At 44.7% G+C, this 20318-nt stretch overlaps 1 protein-coding gene across 1 annotated transcript in view; it reads left to right on the forward strand.

The window, feature by feature from the left end:
* The window catches only part of FGD5 (FYVE, RhoGEF and PH domain containing 5), a 191109-nt gene that overhangs the window by 150930 nt on the left and 19861 nt on the right, over positions 1 to 20318 (forward strand). The window contains exons 9-12 of the mRNA XM_036738174.1: positions 1790 to 1840; positions 3254 to 3312; positions 12897 to 12968; positions 15898 to 15966. Of these exons, the coding sequence (XP_036594069.1) occupies positions 1790 to 1840; positions 3254 to 3312; positions 12897 to 12968; positions 15898 to 15966 (251 nt within the window). The remainder of the gene's footprint in view (positions 1 to 1789; positions 1841 to 3253; positions 3313 to 12896; positions 12969 to 15897; positions 15967 to 20318) is intronic.

A 20318-nucleotide genomic window follows, 5' to 3' on the forward strand; every position in this document is an offset into this window, starting at 1 on the left:
GGGGAAGGGAGGATCCACGATAGGAGATGTGTCCTGTCTTTGCTCTGAGCCCACCAGTGAGCTGTTAGGAGGATAGCGGAGGCTGATTTAAGGATCCATGGCCAATCCTCCATCTGTGCTCCTGGCTAGAGCTGAGAGGAAGAGGAGGAGGAGCTGAGAATATTGTGAGACTAGACTCTGCCCATGAACCCCCCAGAGAAGTCTATCGCTCAACATCATGGCAGCCTTGGCATTTTGGATTGTGTTACTGGGTACATGAAAATCACAACCACAAGTTTAATTCTAGGTCTGCCCTATATTCAACCAATATGTTCCACTAGAAGAAAAGAAATTATATTTCACATTTATCTATGAATATGAGCTATTATATAGTGCTTTATGATTTACAAAAACTTTGTGAGGTAGGTAGGATACAGATGATAAAACTGAGGCCCAATCCTCAGAGAGGTAAAATACCTCGTCCATGGTCCCACAAGTAGTTAATTTCAGACCCTGGACCTAAACTCTAGCATTTTCCCCTACATCACAAGCCAGACACCAGGGCTAATTCATGGCCAGAAGAAGCCATAAAGAACACAACTAAAATCCAGATTCAAAGAAGCTGACACATGCTTTGGAAAAGGCCAAAGCAAAGACCATTCTGAAAACGTCAAGTGCAGGAAATTTTGCATCTTCATTCTTTCTGTGCACACAGCAGCTACTCAATGAATGTTGTCTTTAGATGATGATATCAGCAAAAGGAATGACCAGTGGAGATGGGGATGATGATGAATATGATGGGGATGTTGGGGAGAGCAATAGCAGGGGTGATCATGATAATAATATGGGTGATGGTGGCAGTGAGGATGACAAAAATGACGATAAAAGTCATGGTGATAATGGTTTCAATAGTGAGCGTGATACAGATAGTGGTAAGTGTGATAATGGAGGTGGCAAGCATAGTAGAAATTATGATGACGGTAATGGTGAAGATGACGGCGGATGTGATAAGTATGATGATGGCACGATAACAGGGAGGATGATGGTGCTGATAGTGATGGTGACGCTGGTGATTACGGGCATGATGATGGGGACAGTGATGGTGAGAACGAACATGGTAGTTGTGACATGGACAGTCATGACATTGGTGGTTACGGGGAGGACAATGGTAATAATAATGCCTCACATATGTATCGTGTTTAACGGCTCATAAAGTGCTTTTGCTGCCGCTGACCATGGTGATGACAGCAATCGTGATGATGATCATGGTAATGATGAAATAAATGACAAAGATGATGGGCCGAGGTGGGGGTAAGGGGGGTAAGGAGGCCACACTCTGGTAATGATGATCAGGCTCATAATGCTGGGGCATTGAGAATGGTGTCAGTCGTCTGATGGTAGTGATAGCAATGATGAGGGCAGTGATGATGGTGCTAGATGTCTATGCTGATTCTCTAGGCTAATAAAAATGGGAAGGTTGGATACTCCATTCATACTCAACTTTACTTACTTCCTTATCAGTGCACACATCTGTGATCCCTCACCCTTCACCCCACCCCACCCCCCAACAGAATATAGGATCCTTGAGGCAGAGGCTGCTCCATTTTTGTTTCATATTCCTATCACGATTCTTTGCACAGAGTAGACATTTAGTACATTCTTCTTGAACTGAATTGAAATCTATCCTTGAGTTGGAAGTTGCCTCTGAATCTCTGCTCTGAGTGAGAATATAGAGTTGCCGACCCTGGGATTGGGGAATTGAGCTCACCTGGGAAGTAAATTTGTCTTTTGGTTCTTATTCTTCCAACAGATTATCTGAATAACCTTTGTCCAGACTCAGCAGAGTATGAAAATACCCAAGGTAAGTACAGGAAAGATGGAAACTATACTTTTAGTTCAGGCTGGAACTAGATCAAAGCTTCCTCTCCCCAGGTTGATTCAGTTAACCTGACATTCTCTCCAGCAATGGGCTGAGTTTTTGCCAATTGCAATGTATCCTCTTTGACAAAACACCCTGGGAACCCGTAAAATCACCAGCTTCTGGTGCCCAAATTATTTTTTTACAAGCTTAGGGCTTTGCTGTCCTACGGTTCTGAGCCGACTTTAGCAAATTGTGTGAAATCTGGGAATTCCCAAGTGTGGTGGGATTGAAATGATTTCCAAGCCTAAGGAAGAAAAAGTCATAGCCAAGGTTTGGGGAGGAGGTAGTCTTGAATCTGGAAAGCTCCATCACTGAAAAATAGACAATTTTCCTACTATTCCATGGCAGCTTCTAGCCCATGTCTTTGGCATGATCCCATCATCCAGTGGTCTCATCATCCTCTCCACCTGGGTTGCCCAAATCTCACAGGTTAAGGCATTGTTAGAGACAAGTTGGACTCTGAAATCTCCTTGAATAGATAGGGAGCTTTCTGAGGGCAGGGGGCACTTCTCTGGCATTCTCCCTGCATGGGATAGACCTTCCTGGGGCCACACATCCCAAATTGTCTGAACCGGAGAATTCTGTCATGCTCATTCAAAAAGTGCTTCCTAAGCACCTTCTGTGCCCCAAGAACTGGCATTGAGAGGATTACAAAAGGAGACGCGTTTCCTTCTCTTAAGCAATATTTTAGTAATAGACACCAGGCATCCCTTAGGGAAAGATTAAAGAACTATAAAAGTAAGGGTGCACATATGTGGAACATAATAGGAAATCAGACAGAAGGAAAGTGAAGTGAAAATGTTTGGAGTGGTTGGGGAAGGCTTCAAGAAGGAGATAAGGCTTGAGAAAAGTTCAGAATGCTCCCCTTTACTGGTCTTCCAAGAGTTTTGTGTCTGTTTCAGCTTCTTCTCACTGAGTCTTTGAGACTCTAGGAAGCCAGACCAAGCCCAGAGCTTGATTCCTGGGAATGGCATCAGGCATGCAGATACTCTGTGGCCAAGTCCAAGAGGGCTTGGTGTAGGCCCAATGAGGGGGCCCCAAGTAATAACCATAGAAGAATCACAGTGAAGTCCAAGGCAGGCCAGTCAACCAGCACAGGGCTAAGAACACAAAGCATTCTGGGAATGCAAAGAAAAGCAAAAGATAGTCCCTGGCCTCAAGTTCCTTAGACTCTAATGGACTCTGCCAGAATGGTCCTGCTCCAAGGCAGAGACACTGAGAGCTGTTGTCATTTTCCGTGGGCAGGAGGGAGGCAGAGTAATCACCCTGGGCTTGCTTGGTCCATAGAGGGTCATAAAATAGGAACTGCCCCCCACCCCCAATAACTCACTTTCTGCTCCATTTCGTTCCCAGATGCCTTGGCCCTCATCTCCAAAGTCACGGATCGAGCTAATGACAGCATGGAGCAAGGGGTAAGTCTTGGATGTCCAAGTCCATCCTTCTGGCAAAATCTCTCTTTCAAAACAAGGTAGTGTAATGGTCCCAGAAGCTTGGGGTTGTAGCTCAGGGGGCCAAGGAATTCCTCTCTGGAGGCTGAGAGAGAAGCTTTTGGGCCTTCCATCAATCCCCTTCTGGCAGAGAAACAGAGGTTGAGTAAGAGATTGCTTCAGATCAATCAGTCAGTCAACCAACAGGTTTTCATCGAGGATAGCTATGGATGAGGCACTGATCTATATGGTCAGGCTCATAGAGAGGTATAAAATGTGGGCCCTCCCCTCAAGGGACTTTTACTAAATAACTAACATTGACGTGGTGCTTGAATGGTTACAAAATATTTTTACACATTTTACATCTTGTTTGATCCTTACAACAACCCCATGATGTAGGGGCTGTTATTAACCTCATTTTCCAGATGAGAAAACTGAGTCTGAGACTGGTTAAAAGTGACCAATCCAGGGTCACACAGGTAGTAAATATCTGAGGAAGAATGAGAATTCAGCTCAACCCAAGTGTACTTTCCATTATATCATACTTCATTTCATTGAAAAGAATCAATATTCTAAAAGATAGGGATCTGAGAATAAAATTTGGTTTTCCTGGGCCCTGGTTGTCTGACCTAATGTGTCAACACACTCAGCTGCAGGAGACAACTGTGTCCTTGTTGAATAAGGGAAGAAGGGAGAGAAGGGTATTGGTTTCCTGGGTCCCATCCTAGCCCTGGGTTAGCTACTCCTCTCTCATCCCCCCATGAACCTCATTCTCCTGCTCCCCTGACCACAAAGTCATGGGGAGAGCACATAGTCTTGCTGTGTGTCCCAAGGCTGGAGTTTCTCTTCCTGCTGAGTGACTGCAAGATTTCTCCAAGCTTAGCCCACACTGTCTTGCCCCAAGCAGCAGCCGGAGATGCCAGGTCCAGCCAAAGCCATAGCCCATACTCCATTGGATGGAGGCACAAGGAGCTGGATATTCCCAATCCTCCTCAAAGCGACAAACTCCCCAACAACTGCAAGCATTTGGGGAACAGATGGGATGCCTCCCATCATTCCCACTGAGCCTGAGGTTGGCACCACCTCTGAGATCCTTTTGGATTTTCCCCATTAAGAATCAAGGCCAAGGAGACCGCCTCCCTCCCATGCGTGAGGTCAAGGATGCCAGGCAGCGCCCCTAGGAGAAGTACCAGAGCAGCCGGCAGCTAAACGACTCTCTCCTGGCACTGACCCTGGCTGATATTTGAAGTTTCTCCAGCAAACAAAAGCCTCCCGTTGTCCTCCAGGCCAGCTGTGCACAGCTGGGAAGTCCCTCTTCCCCTCCCTGGCCCCAGCTCTCAAAGATGAACAGTTTCTCCACCCCAGCCCTCTCTTTGATCTGTCAGCAAATCTGCCTAGTGAGACGGGCCAGGTTTTGCAGATCCTGTTAAACCACTTGTCTCAGAGGCTACATTCTGACGTGTCTAAAAGGTCTTCAGGCCCCATAGGCAACACACCACAGGTGGCCTCTGAGAGGTTACCTGGTAAGCTGGGAAGGCTGAGTTCTCAGACTTTGGGTTCCTCTTTCTCATTCTCTTTCTGGCACTGAAACTGCAGCTCCCTCAAGTCACCTGTCAAATCACAGCCTTAGAATCCTTAGCCAACAGGGCCTTCGAGGTCTACTTACTCTCACTCCTCCATTTCATAAAAATAATAATAAGAGCTAGCATTTCTATAGTGCCTACCATGTTCTAAGCTCTTTACAAACGTCATCTCATTGGATCTTTACAACAACCCTGGGAGGTAGATTAGGTTAAGTTACTTTACTAGGGTCACAGAATTAGTATCTGAGGCCAAATTCAAACTCAAGTCTCCAAATCCAAAACCCAAACTCCAATCAGGTTTTCCTGACTTTGAGTCTGGCGCTCTATCCATTAGGCCAAACTGCTTCTATCTAATCAATTGGCAAGCATTTATTAAGTGCCTATTGTGTGCCAGTCACTGTACCTAGCACTCAGGGACACAGAGACAAGAATGAAACATTCCCCATCTTCAAGGAGTTTCCATTCTATTAGGTGAGACAATATAAGAAAGCCAAATTCTTGACTCCAGGCCCAGTGCTCTATCCACTGAGCTGCCCAGTTGCCTCTTAGATAAGCAAACTGAGTCTTAGAGACAGGGAAATGACCTGCCCAAGGTCACACAGCCAAGGCAGGATTTGACCACACGTCCCTCTTGCCCCGAAGTATTATGCTTTTTAAACCACCCCACCTCTCTGAAGCCGCCTCTCATTTCCAGATTGTGTTTTCACTTTTTGAAGGGCTTCTGCAATTGTCTTCTTTCTTCTCATCACCCAATGATGTTTTAGATAGTCAGACCTTTATCTCCAGCCTTTTCTCTTTAGGCTTGAGCCAGATGTAGTCAGTCTTCAGTCAATGTATGTCTGGGGCTGCTGAGCAGCTGGGCGAGAGAGAGAGAGAGAGAGAGAGAGAGAGAGAGAGAGAGAGAGAGGGAGAGAGAGAGAGAGAGAGAGAGAGAGAGAGAGAGAGAGAGAGAGAGAGAAAGAAAGGAGTGTTTACCAGAGTGTAATCTCCTGAAGGGCAGGTACCAGCTCATCTTCAGCTTCACCTCCCCCCACAGTACCTAGCCCAGGACTAATCCCGTGCACAGTTAATGTTTTTTGTATTGTCTCTCCTAATAGAATGGAAACTCCTTGAAGACAGGGAATGTTTCATTCTTGTCTCTGTGTCCCCAGGTGCTGGGTACAGTGACTGGTACATTATAGGCACTTAATAAATGCTTGCCAATTGATTAGATAGAAGCAGTTTGGCCTAATGGATAGAGCGCCAGACTCAGAGTCAGGAAAACCTGGGTTTGAATCTCGTCTCATTCAGTTACTTGTAATGTGAAGCTGGGCGAGTCACAGTCTCTGTTTCTTATCTGTAAAATGAGGGGAGGCTTCATTAGACTTGATCCCTTCTAAGGTCCCTTCCATCTCTAAATCTATACCCCTATGATGGATTGTTGAATGGAGCTATTTGGAAAGAACACCAGATTTGGATTCTAGTCCTGACTCTGGCACTAACACAAGTCACTTTTTTACCCACAATCTTGATTTTCCTTCTCTGTGAAATGGAAACACATCGACAGATACAATCATAGAATGTAGAGCTAGATGAGATGTTAGAGTTTATTTTGTCCAGCCCTTAATTTTACAGATGAGAAAACTGGGTCCTACAGTAGTAGGAAGCAGGATTTGAACCCAGGTCCTTTAATTCCAGAATATCTTTCTACTACATCACATTGTCTTCCCAGGGTTCAGGTGTCTGTTCTGCCATTTACATCCCTCATGACTTTCACCTCTCTAAACCCAGTTTCTCCATCTGTAAAACCAAGAGGTGATTTCTGAGATTCCTTCTAATTCTAAAGACATGATGCTATGATCCAATAAGTTTTATGCCTGTGTGGCCTGGGAAAAGTACAAAAGTTACTTTACCTCCATTCTAGTTTTCTCATCTATGGGGCTGCACTTCTTTCTTTTTCTTCCTTCCTTTCTTTCTTTCTTTTTTTGGTAAAGCACTTGGGATTAAGTGACTTGCCCAGGGTCACACAGCTAGTAAGTATCAAGTGTCCAAGAGTGGATTTGAACCCTGGTCCTCCTGACTCCAGAGCCAGTGCTCTGACCACGGTGCTGCCTAGCTGCCTCGATATTTTCCTTGAAGATTTATCATGAGAATTAAAAAGATAATGTGTATTAGAGCAATAAATACCATCTCTTATTATTCTTCCGACAGGTCAGAGCAAAGGTCACTTAACATAGCCACAGAGAGTCTGCTTCTGGTGCCCAGGTGGGGTATGAAGGCCCAGCTTTAGTTCCGGGCTAGGCCAGAGGCAGAGGTCCACTGATGGTCTGGCCAGTGCTGATATCAGCCTTGAGTTACAACCTAAATCTTCCCGGCTGTCCTGGGGGCTCATTTATTAACCTTGAGTTATCATCCAGAGGGGACAGCTGGTTTTTCACCGGCGTACCAACCTCCTTATGGCCTCATCCATCATGTTATAGGAATTCCTTCAGACGAAAAGACCTACATCATCCCCCCCACTCTGCTTTCCTCTCTCGCACCCTTTCTCTCTCCCTCCCTCCCTTCTTCCCTTCTGGTTTATCTTTAACCTAGGAAGCCCAGTATATTGGAGACACTAGCACTAATTCAGTGTTAGAAGGAAGGAGAAAGAAAGAAAGAAAGAAAGAAAGAAAGAAAGAAAGAAAGAAAGAAAGAAAGAAAGAAAGAAAGAAAGAAAGAGAAAGAAAGAAAGAAAGAAGGAAAGAAAGAAAGAAAGAAAGAAAGAAAGAAAGAAAGAAAGAAAGAAAGAAAGAAAGAAAGAAAGAAAGAAAGAAAGAAAGGAGGAAGGAAGGAGGAAGGAAGGAGAAAGAAGGAAGGGAAGGAGGAAAGGAGGGAGGGAGGAAGGAAGGACTGATTCTGGACTAGAAGTCAGGAGACAGGTTCAAGCCCTAACCTTATCCGGGACTTCAGTTTAGGAAAGTCTCTTCCCAGTCTGAGGCTCAGATTTCTTCTCCGAGGAGGGGGAAGAAAAGGAGGGCGTTGAACTAGATAAACTGGGAGGTGTCATTCAGTACAATTCTGTTCATCTCTTTAAGCTTGCTGGATTTATTTGTAAGTTCACACATACACACACACATACACACACACACACACACACTTCACACATTCACCCATGCTCCTTCTTTCTCCACTCACATTTGTCAGCAGTATGTGTTGCTCTGAAGACTTGGTTAGGGCCCTCCAAACGACCAGTCAATCAACAAACAGCTACTAAGTGCCAGATGCCTGTGCTGAGCTCCGAAGGTAAAAATACAAAGAATGAAATAATCCATTCTCTGAAGGTGCACACCTTCTAATTAATGTAATAAAGAGGCTTGAAGGAGATGGTAAACAGTGTTTAACCACTGCTTATACCTGTGGGGCTGCTCACACCAAACCTTCAATAGCTTCTCCCAAGAAGAAATTGTATGCTCCTGACCACAGACAGGGTCCAGGAGGCAGGGTCTCCTGTCTCCGTAGATGAGGTAGCAGGGGTTAGTGGATAGAGCAGTGGAGTGACAGTCAGGAGAGGCATCATGGTGCAGTGAAGAAAACAGTCGGTGGCCCTGAGTTCCAATCCACTTCTGATGCTTTGTGCCTGTGTGATCTTTGACAAATGCATCACCTCCCTAAGTTTCAGTTTCCTCATTCGTAAAATGAGGCAGTAGGACTAGATCACCTCTGATAGCTTTAGCTCCAGGAGCCTAAGAACTGGGTTTGAATCTTACCTTAGAACACTCACTAGCTTTGACCTTGGCCAAGGCCTCTCTGAGCCTCCTTCCCCTCACTTGTGAAAGAGAAGTGACAACAGCACCCATCTCAGAGGGCTGCTCTGAGTAGCAAATGAGGTCTAATGTGCTGTGTATGGCACTTTGTGAATCAGGGTGTCCCAAAAGTCTTGGTGTAGTTTGAAGCGTTAATAACTTCAGAAATATACATGCTACAAACTTACAAAAAATTGAAAAGTTAATTATTTAAATTTTACATATTAGTATGTTTCTTATTAAAATTCAACCTAATTTCACTCTTTGTGCTATACACTGCACTAGTCAGTTTTCAAACTTTGCTAAAACTTTGATCGGCTACCACTCATTACCTGAAAGGATTGCATTTGGAATCTTAATGTTAAGATCATCCAAAGAATCGGGGTTTTACTGTTGTGATATGACCCCACAAGAAAAAGTCTACAAGTGGACCTCATCTCCCAAGCCACCAATCTGAGAAAGTGTCATCCAGAAGCTGTCCTACATACACTGTGTAATGGCACATGGCTGTGTCTTGTGAAAAATTAAAATTAAAAGTCTGTTATTCAAAATCCTCATAACCAAATAAGTATAAAGGGAATTTAAATACTCAAACATTCAAATAATAGGGTTTTTTTTGTAAGTTCGTAACATTTATACTCCTAGTTATTAAAGCTTATAACTGCACTAAGACTTTTGGGGTACCCTCTATAAAGTCCAGCTATTTTTATGTGTATGTGACTGTGAGAGAAGCAGGGAGAGACAGATGGACAGAGACAGAGAGAGTTGGGAAAGAGAAATAGAGATGGAGACAAGGAAGGAAGAGAGAGACAGAGAGAGAAGTGTGTGTGTGTGTGTGTGTGTGTGTGTGTGTGTGTGTGTGTAAGTGTAAAGATGCCACCATAATGTGCAGGACACTCACCTGTCTCCACACTATGCATCCCATCTACCTCCTCCAATGTTACCCTTCCCATTCATCCACCCTGAAATGTCCCCCATTAATTACTCCCATCAATCAGGCAAAGTAGGCACAGTGGTGTAATAGAAAAATCACTGAACTTGGAGTCAGGAAACCTGAGTTGAGGCTCCAATTATGCCACAAATACAAGCCATCTCTGAGCTTCAGTTTCTTGTCTGTAATAGGCTGTTGTGAGGAAAATAGAAATTGCATTGCAAACATGGGGAGTCTGTGGAATTCTGAGAGGCACTGGCTGCTACACCTGTCTTCAGCAGTGGTGCATTTTGGGTAATGACATGACCTTCTTGGTGTTTCTTGGAGAAGGACACCAATCCAGCATTACTCTGTGCTCGTGTTGCCAGGCCTGGAGCATCTGTGTCCTATTAGCCAAGCTCTTACGTAGCTTCTTGAGTTATAGAATCCCTCTTCCCTTTATGTCAGCTTCCCAAGCAGGGGAGATTGGGAAGGCAGGGGATGGGAGGAGCGGGGCTGAGGGGAACACAATGGAAGAGGGAAGGAAAGAAACAGAATCCACATGTGGAATGCCTAGTTGGCCAAAGGGGAGGAGGAGGAGGAGGAGGAGGCCCGTAAGCTTACAGCTCTTGGGTTCTCCCTCTAGCCTCCTGGTTTCCTTAAGAAATTGGACTTGGTGGGGACCTTGAGGGGACCCATGCTCTGTGTCACCTGGCACCATGTTTTATCACTAGGGCAGCCTTAAGCCAGTGGACCTGCCAATACTGGTGTGACTTTCCTTCACCCAGTAATAATTCCACGGGCTTCTAAGGGGCTTTCTTCCTTTTTCCCACTATCCAAATGTTGTCATACCCACCTTACTGCTTCATGTCTCCAGACCCACTCCTTCGTGCTTCAGAACTTCTCAAACGTGGTCACCTACCCTCTCTCCTCTTCTTCTTTCCTTTCACAGAGGCTAACGCTTTTACTTTTCCCTTGCTCTCCTTCCCTCTTGCCTCTTCTAGGCAATTCTTTTAATATAATGAACTCCCAGGTGAGCAAGCTCCCTCTACTAACACAAGTTGGCATCTTCTTTGCAATTTCTAGTCTTGGAGTTGCCTCAACATATAAATAAATTCAAGTTAATTTGAAGAAAGGGTGAGCACTAACACCTGTGGGGATCAATTACCAGATTATATCTATTGCCCCTCTATCTCATCTCTCATATGGATCCACTTTGCTTTCTTCTCAATGCCACCACCCTCACTACTGCTCCCCTGGACTTTACAATAAACGGGTATTACTGCATCCACTCTCTCCCTCCACTGCAAAACACACACCCTTAAGGCCTCTTCTAAAACAATCTTTCTTCATTTACCTGGTTATTGTCATTCTTCTGCTAAAAAGTCTTCAGTGGCTCCCTACTGCCTTACCTAATAAAGTTCATGCTTCTTTCTCTGACATCCAAAGTCCACATTAACTTAGCAGTACCCTACCTTTACATCTTTGTCTCATACTGTTCTCCATATACCCTATATTCCATTTGAATTTGACTGTCCCCTAAATATGCCCTATGCTTTCCCATCTCTAGCCCTTTTCCCAGATGTTTTTTAATACACGGAATGTCCTTTCTCACATGTAGTGTCATAAGATAATATATTTAGAGCTGAAAGAGATCTTAGAAGTCAAGTTGGCCAACATTCATATTATAGTGAGAACACTGAAGCCCAGAGAGATTAAGTGATTGATTAGCTAAGGTCACACAGGTACCAGACCTGGGATTTGCGAACCCAATCCTCTCACTGCAAATACAGTATTCTTTCCACAAAGCCTTGATTTCATTCTTTAAAGCCCAAATATGATGCTACATCATTCAGGAAGCCTTTCTTGATCTCTTCTGTTATTAACAATATCCTCCCTTATACCTCAAATAGTATCATGGTTTATATGTCTTTAATGTCCTTGCCTGTATTTGTACCTTCTTCCTCTACTAGATCGTAAGCTTTGTGAGGGCAGGGACCATGTTTAATCTAAACTTTGTCTCTACCCCAGTGACTGACACAGTATTTTACCTGCAGTGGGTATTTAGATTAATATGATTTACAACTGAAAGATTTTGAGATAATTTAGTACAGCTATTTCATTTTATAGGTAAGAAACTGAGGGTCAGTGAGGCCAAGTGACCTACCAGAGGTCAAACAGGAAGCAAACAAGCAACTCCTAATTCTCAATATTAGTCAATATTTGAGAGATAAATGAATCTGTGGGTCTCTCTTTCCCTCTCTCTTTTTCTCTCTTATTCTCTCCCTTTCTCTATCTCTGTCTCTTTTACTCTGTCTCTGTGTCTCTCTCTGTCTCTGTTTCTGTGTCTCTGTCTCCATGTATCTCTCTCTTTCTATAGATATGTGCATATCTATAGAGATAGCTATATCTTGATTCCTGTACATTTCTCTATGTTTCTACATCTACTCCTTCTAGCCTTTTTCTGTTTCTGTCTTCATCTCTGTGCCCCTGTCTTTGCCCCTCTCTGTGTCATTGTCTTTCTCTTTTTCTGTGTGTTTCCATCTCTTCCCACGGCCTTTGGCCAGGAGGTTGGGCTTGAGATTTTTGGAAGATTGGACCAGGTACCATAGAGGGTGCCAAGCTCTCCATCCTGTGCCTACCCATTGGTCAATCTCATGCTACCATTGATGACCCATATCTGAGTAGTCTCTCCATCCCACAGTTTGTTTGGTGTGTTGGCAGTCCAACAGCCCAGGAGGGTTGGCAGACTTGCAGTCCAGGGCCTGACTTGGCCCTACCTGGAGGGTGGTACCAACTCACCATTCCCAAATACCTATGCCCCAACCCCTTTCCAACAGCAATACCTCTGCTCATACTGTTAGTCCTTCCTGGAAAGGCCTCCCTGCTCCACCCCCATCTCTGCCTGGGAAAAGCCTACCAATCCTACCATTCTAATTCAAATAGCAACTCCTTGGAGAAACCTCCAATTTCTTCCAGCTGAAAGTAATCTCTCTCCTTCTGTGGACTCCTCCTCCCCCAGAACAGTGCTTACAGTTCCCCCAGGCCATTAGTTATCTACTTAATTGTATTATGCTTAATTATGTACAAGTCTTATCCTCCCCTAGACTGTGATCTCCACAAGGGCAGGGACCATGTCTTAACCATCTCTTTCTCCCCAGTTATGCCCAGAATGCTTGTGGGTTCTCAATAAGTGTTGGTTGGATGCGTATATGAGTTTAGAAAAAAATGAACACGAAAAAAATCAGGCTTCCCCTTCTCCTTCCCCTAATCTCTCTGACCCATTTTAATCCTCTGCTCCTGTCTCGCCCTCAGGAAAACCTACAGAAGTTGGTCCACATTGAGCACAGCGTCAGAGGCCAGAACAACCTCCTCCAGCCAGGAAGGGTAAGCACAGTGGGTGAGGCCCCTGATAAGGCCATTGTTTAGGGGCCAGTTTTATTTTGGATTAGTGCAGGGTGAGACCTCAGCCCAGCCTGGCTACAGGTGGTGTTTACTGGTCCAGGCTGGGCTGGGCTCTGGGCCTGGGGAGGAGGGAGAGGCCAGGACCTCTTGTTCTACCTGGCCCAGGGCCAGAAGCTGAGGGCAAAGGGCTTGGGCTGGTGGCTTGCCTTATTCCCCAGGGTTAGGGCTGGTACCCATGGTCATGCGTCATGTTTCCATAGGAAGAAGCATCCATGCCCTGTGGGCAGCTCTCCATTTTTAAAGGAGTAGATGTGTATTTTTGCCTCAGAGTTCACAAGAGTCACCCCTCCTCTTGAGGAAGAGAAAATCAGTGGGCTTTAGCAGGAAAAGAAGGGGAACGTTTCCTCACCCCACCCCCACCCCCATGGAAGGTCCCTGGCCAAAAAAAAGAGGTCTCCTGAGAGCTGCACTTAAGTTTAAAATTTTTTTTAATTTATTTTTAAGAGAAAGAAATCCACCTGGTTTTAATATTGTGAATAGTGAACATAAAACTCTATTGACAAACAACTACAAACAATGTCATTTCCATACTATTGCCAATTAAGGAAAAGAAGCTGAGAGAGAAAATAGAAGAGGGTGCTGGCAGGGTTATATTTGGAACTAACACTTATTCTTTTTCTGAGCCTTTTTCCCAAATCAAAACCAGCACTTTGGCTTAGTTAGGACCCAGTAGGAGTGAGCTGAAAGAGCCCTGGATCTGGTCAGAAGACCTAGCTTTGTGAACCTGATTCTGCACAGAATCAGCTCAGCCACCTGTGGGACCTTGGACAGCTCACATCACATCCCTGAAGCCTCAGCTTCCTCATCTTTAGAAGGAGGGAGTTACAATACACTGCTTCTGAGGTTCCTTCCGGTTCTAGATCTATGATCTTAAGATCTGATGTACTCATTCACTGCCCTTTGGGAGGAAGGAAGGAAGGAAGGAAGGAAGGAAGGAAGGAAGGAAGGAAGGAAGGAGGGAAGGAAGGGGGAAGGAAAGGAGAGAAAGAAGGAAGGAGGGAGGGAAGGAAGGGGGGAGAGACAGAGAGAGACAGAGAAGGAAGAAAGAAGGAGAAAAAGAAAGAAAAAGAAGGAAGGAAAGGAGGAGAGAAGGAAGAAAAGGAAAGAGAGACAGAGAAAGAAGGAAGAAGGGAAGGAAAGGAGAGAGAAAAAGAAGGAAGGAGGGAGGAAGGTGGGGGAGGGAGGGAGAGAGAAAGAAGGAAGAAGGAAAGAAAGAAAGAAAGAAAGAAAGAAAGAAAGAAAGAAAGAAAGAAAGAAAGAAAGAAAGAGAGAAAAAGAAAGAAGAGAGAGATGAAAGAAAAGAGGGAGGGAGAAAAAGGAAGTAAGGAGAGAAAGAAAGAAAAAAGGAAGGAGAGAAAGAGAAAAAAGGAAGAAAGGAAGAAATAGAGAAAGGAAGGAAGGAAAGAAGGAAGGAAGGAAGGAAGGAAGGAAGGAAGGGAGAAAGGAAGGAAGGAAGGTTTATTTCCTAAGCATTTATTAAATGCCTACTGTGTGTGCCAGGCACTGTACTAAGCACTTTACAAATCTTATCTCATTTGGTCCTTACAACACTCCTGGGAGATAGGAGCTATATCATTATTTCAATTTTACAGCTGAAGAAACTGAGACAGACAGCACTTAAGTGACTTGCCCAGGGTCACATAGCTAGTATCCGAGGCTGGATTTGAACTCCCATCTTCAGGCTCAGCCCTCGATTCACTGCACCACTTAGTTGCCTTTACTTGCTATCTTTCATTCTGAGGCTCCATTCAGAGAAGAAGAGGAATTTATGATCTGGGCAGTGGCCCATAGCCAGAACCGCATCGCTTTATGTCAAGTGACATTTGCCAAGAGCAGGGCAAACAAATACACATATACCAAGTGCCAGGTTCAGCCTGTAGGAAAGATAGCCTTGCCCTCTGCCGATCCTTCCTGAGTGCCTGCTGGATACCCAGCATCTTATCAACAAGCATTTACTAAGCACCAACTATATGCCAGGTACTATGCTGGGTGTGATGATGAAAAGGCAAAAATTAAATTGTCCCAGAGCTCAAGGAACTTACATAGTATGAGAGGAACCTACAGGGTCCCTGCCCTCCAGGAGCTAGTGGTCTTATGGGAGAAAAATTCTGCTCTTACATTGGGTGACCCAGAGCAAATGGCTTCTTCTCTCTGAGCCTCCATTTTCCTATTTGTAAAAAGGGGGTAAAATTTTAACTGCCTCTTAGTGTTCTTATGGGGAAAGGTACTTTGTAAATTTTAAAGCACTATATGATGTGAATTATTATTGTTAATAATATTGACAATAATAGTTATGCCATTATTACTAATAATAATGCAATCTGGCCATAGGAGACTTAAGTGCCACGTAAACAGTATATACGCATTGCATGCCATGAGATCACTGAGGGTTAGGTGATCAATGAAGGATCCATGGAGAAGGTGGGACTTAGAATCATAGATTTAGAGCCAAAAGAAACCTTAGAAGCTGTCTAGTCTTTTACAGAGGAGGAAACTGAGACCCACTGAGGTTCAGCAGCTTGCCTAAGGTCATACAGGTAGCAAGTCTCAGAGCTACTCCTTGGACCAAGTCTTGAAGGCTGGCCCTGTCCAACCTTGTACAGCCCTAGCATCTGAACGTGGCAATAGTCCTTTGAGGGTGAGGCAAGTGCAGCTCTCTTTCAGTGGTCCCTTCCCAGGACCACTAATGCCATCCTGGCCCCATTCCTATGTGCAGTGAGATGCGGCTAATTTGGGATAAAGGTTTGCTCCCCTCCCCTTGCTTGACAAGTCTTCTGGCACATGACTGGGACAGAGTGGGGACTGAGTGGTTGACTACAAGGAAGTGCTAACACCGGATTATTCTTTGCAGGAATTCCTGAAAGAAGGGACCTTGATGAAAGTGACAGGAAAGTCCAGACACCCTCGGCATCTGTTCTTGGTAAGAATCTGGAATGGTGGGGCCAGTCGACCCACCAACTAGAATATACTAAGTGCCTACTATGTGCCAGGCACTGTGCTAAGTGCTGGGGTACAAATAAAGGCAAACAACTTGGCCCTTGCCCTCAAGGAGCCCCCAGTACAATGGGAAAGATAGATTTGATAGACTTATCTAGTCAGAAAAGATTGTCTCTGAAATCCTCTCACCTCCCTTTCCAGCCTCCTTTCCCCACTGCTAGAGGAAGCAGAATGGTATAGTAGTGAGAGACATTGTATTGGCATTCAGGAGACCTGGGTTATATTCCCAACTCTGCCATTTATATGGCCTTGGGCTAGCTAGCTGATCCAATAATTATCTACTGTGTGAAGCATTTGTGTTGGGTACTAGGGACACAAAGATAAAATCAAACATAATCTCGGCCCTCTAAGGAGCTTACATTCCAATGGTTGAGGGATGGAGAGGGGAGCAGAGATACAACATGCAAACACACATATGTATACACAGGCTTATTTGAAGGAGGAAGCATTGACCACTATAGGAATACCAAGAAAGGCAAGAAGGAAGCTAGGGATTCCAGGAGTCCCTCCTGGGCATGGGAACAATTTATCCAGAGCCACAGCAGAGGAGGATGGGTGTCAAGTTGGAGGCACCACATGTGGGTTGTTGTGGCCAGGAAATAGAGAAGGGGAATAATGTCCAATAATCCTAAAAAGGCAACAGACTTTTAATGCCTAGCTGAGAAGATTGTAGGTCTATGATACTATGGTCTATGACTAAATGATTTCCAAGGTTCCTCTTGGCTTTAATATTCTATGTACTAAGGCTCCTCCAAGCTCCTAATGTTCAATGCCTTCTTTTTTTTTCTACAAGCATCTATCCTGCGTCCCATTTTTGTAGGAACTTGCTTTTGGAAGCTATTCTGAGCCCCCCAAGATGTCTCTAGAGAAGAGAGTTAAGGTTGCACCTTCTTCCCAGGATTAGCCACGTTTTCATAGGAATCATAGACCATCAGAACTCCAAGAGACAAGAGCCCCCTCCCCCCACTCCAGTTGTACTACGGTGCGGTAGCATGGTGGTTTGGTGTTTGGGTAAGCAGGGTTGCTACTCCCTCTTACTTGGCCCTACTCTGGTATGGGTGGAACTCCTTCTATCTTGGTTATGACTATCTCTCCAGCCACGGTCTAAATGCCACACCTCTGGGAGGGGTTTTCCTCTCTGAACTAAGACTGGGGAAAAAGGAAAGGAAAACAACAAAGGCTCACCTAAAATACCAGCCCAGCTCACTAGTCATGGTCCTCTCCCTTCTCCCCAATAGCCCCCTGACTTATTCATTGCCTAAATAAATCTAGGGATTTTTTTATATGCATACTGGAAATATTTTTAAATGGATCAATACCTCTTGTTTAGCTCTGAGCCCCCAGTCAGTGCTTTGCTTGCCAAAAACAAAACAAAAAAACAACTCAGTTTAAAATACTTCTTTCTCTTTTCCCTGGTGCTGTTCTACTACATGTCAGCAGTGGAACAATGTAATAGTTAAAGGATAAAGTCAACAGAAAAATAAATAAACTTTTAATAAGCTTAGGTAAGCCTCCATGCTAGGAAAAGATCAAGAGACATGAAGAATTACAACCCTATGATCTGCATTGGGTGGAGGCGGGGAGAGAAGATGGAGGGAGATTCAAGGATAGGGTCCATTTGAAGCAGGCTGACCTCTGGAAGATTTAACTCTGGGGCAGAAGGATAGGTAACCATTGAAAGGCACCAGAGTGAGAGAACTGCAGTGGCAGCTGCCTCTCTCCTAAAGGCATGACCTGAATTAATTATAGCCCCTTGTCTAGAACTGACTGCCTTGTTTGTCTGGGAAGTCACAGGCTAATCCAATATGAGCATCCTCTGAAAAACCTCCCCCAACACCTGCCAAAGACAAAGGAGAAAAGCTGACATGGAAGGAAGGTCTGGTGGGGAAAGGTCATAGAAACCCAGATTTAGAGCTACAGGGGACCTCAGGTGTCCTCTAGCCCTACTCTCTCCTTTTACAGATGAGGAAACTGAGAGCCAGAAAGAAGTTATTTGTCCAAGGTCACACACCACTGGGATTTGAACACAGGTCCTCTGATTCCAAACCCAGTATTCGTTTCATTGAATCCCTCTGGGTTGGTAGAAACCACACAGGATGGAGAGTCAAAGGATTTGCATCAAAGTCTGGGTCCTGCCACACTTGCTCTGTGACCTTAGGGAAGTCACTGTAACAGTTCTGAGTCTCCATTTTCTTATCTATAAAATGAATGTGGAGCTGAATGACTTCCAAGATCCCCTGAAGATCTGCCTTTCCAGGGACAATTGTCAGCTGGGCCTCCCCAGAGGGAGAATGGGGGGGGGGGTGGCAATCTACATGGTATGATAAAAGAGAGTGATAGGAAAGCCATTGCCCACAAAGAGGAAACAATACTGTCCTTCCCCATCTTTCCACTCTTTCCACTTCTCCTCAATTGAGCTTTCTTTTCCTTTAAAAGGTTGTCTTTGGAGTTTATTTTAACCTAATGTCCTTAGTACAAGGAGGGATTTGCCCTCAGTGCCCTCAGGATGGCCTTTGTCAAATGTGGGATGTGCTTTCCCACCTTCTTAAACAGAGGACACAAACCAGCATCTCCTCTCTCCTCACTTGCCATCAACATGCCTGCTTTTGTCCGTCCTCCTTCCTTTTCTGCTTTTCATCTGCTCTCGGCTGAACCAAATATCCAGATTGCTGGATTCTCACAATAAAGTAAGATTCAATAGGGCCTGATGGGATTCTCCTGAGAACATAAAGGCGTACTGGATAGGGAGTCATGGGGTTGTAGATGTAGAGTTGGAAGGGAACTTAGAGGCCATCGAGTCCAACATCCTTCATTTGACAGATAAGGAAACTGAGGTAAGACAGATTAAGAGACTTGTCCAGGGTCAGACAGATAATAAGTATCTGAAATAAGCTTCGAACCCAAGTCTTCCTTAAACCCAAATCCAGCCCTCTATGGATTATACCACCACTTATGTTACTATGGGCATGACATTTAACCCCTCAGAGTCTCAGTTTGCTCATAGGTAAAATGAGAATAGTAATGTCTGTGTTGTTAATGAGCTCAAATGGGTTATTGTATGCAAAGTGGTATGCAAATTTTAAAGCACTATCATGACAATTATTATTATTATTATTATTATTATTATTATTTCTAACGTGCAAGACTTTTACTGCCTATATGTCATTTTGGCCCCTCTTCTTGGTTCTCAGTTGAGTTCCAGATAATTGAGGCTGCCAGATAGCTAAAGGGGAGAGGGGTGAGGTAGTACTACAGATCTGAATGAACAAAGAAAGAATCTAGGGCATCGAGGTGACACAGTGGATAGAGAACGGGCCCTGGAGTCAGGAGGACTTGAGTTTAAATCCAGCCTCAGGCACTAACTAGCTGTATAACCCTGGCCAAGTTGCTTAACCCTGATTGCTTCCCCACCACCACCACTAAAAAAAGTATAAAAAAACGGGAAGGATCTGAATGGTTTTGGACCCACTTTAAGCTAGTTTGGGGTTATAAAGGAGTGTTTTGGGGGGTGTGTGTGTGTGTGTGTGTGTGTGTGTGTGTCTGAGTTGTTATATGGGTGTGTGAGTGACCTTTGTCAAACCTTAGAGTCATCAGGCTTCCCTTGGCCAGTGATATTGTTGAATTTGGGGCTTCCTGCCAGGATGTTTCTGGTGTTTGGCTGGCCCACTTTCCCCTGACATCTTGGCTCCACTGAAGGCTTTTGCACAGACTGGGCTAACTCAGCCGCACCCCCTCCCACTCACCCACACCCCCTCCCACTCACCATCCCTCTATTCCTACACACCCACGGGAGGCCCCCACGGAGGCACTCTCTCTGATCTCAGCCTTCCAAGAATGCCTCTACAGAACCTGCTGTCATGCAGTGAGAAATAAAGGGGACAGGCAGCCTTTGGTGGGCAGCTGGGAGTCCCTTTCTAGGTTTGGGGGAAGTAGAAATGAGACAACCATACAGCTCAGGCTTTAGTGTGGGTGGGTGTTGCAGACAGAGGAACCTCATTGTAAAACTGAGAATATTATTAAATTGTAGGGAGAAGGGCTTGGAAAAGATCTGAGAACCAAAGAGAGAGGCTGGGCTAACTATTAAAGGCTAAGAATTCACATCAAATTTAGTCTTTCCCTACAAGTTTTACTGCAAGTATTTCTAAGTGCCTACAGTGTTCCCTGAAATCCAAATTAGACACAGTCTTTATCTTCAAGGAGGTTACAGTCCAGGTGGGAAAACAAGACCCATACCAAAGACGGTCAGCCAACAAACCTAAATGCCTACTATGTGCC

Source organism: Trichosurus vulpecula, chromosome 9 (genome assembly GCF_011100635.1).
Source record: "Trichosurus vulpecula isolate mTriVul1 chromosome 9, mTriVul1.pri, whole genome shotgun sequence".
Lineage (NCBI taxonomy): Eukaryota > Metazoa > Chordata > Mammalia > Diprotodontia > Phalangeridae > Trichosurus > Trichosurus vulpecula.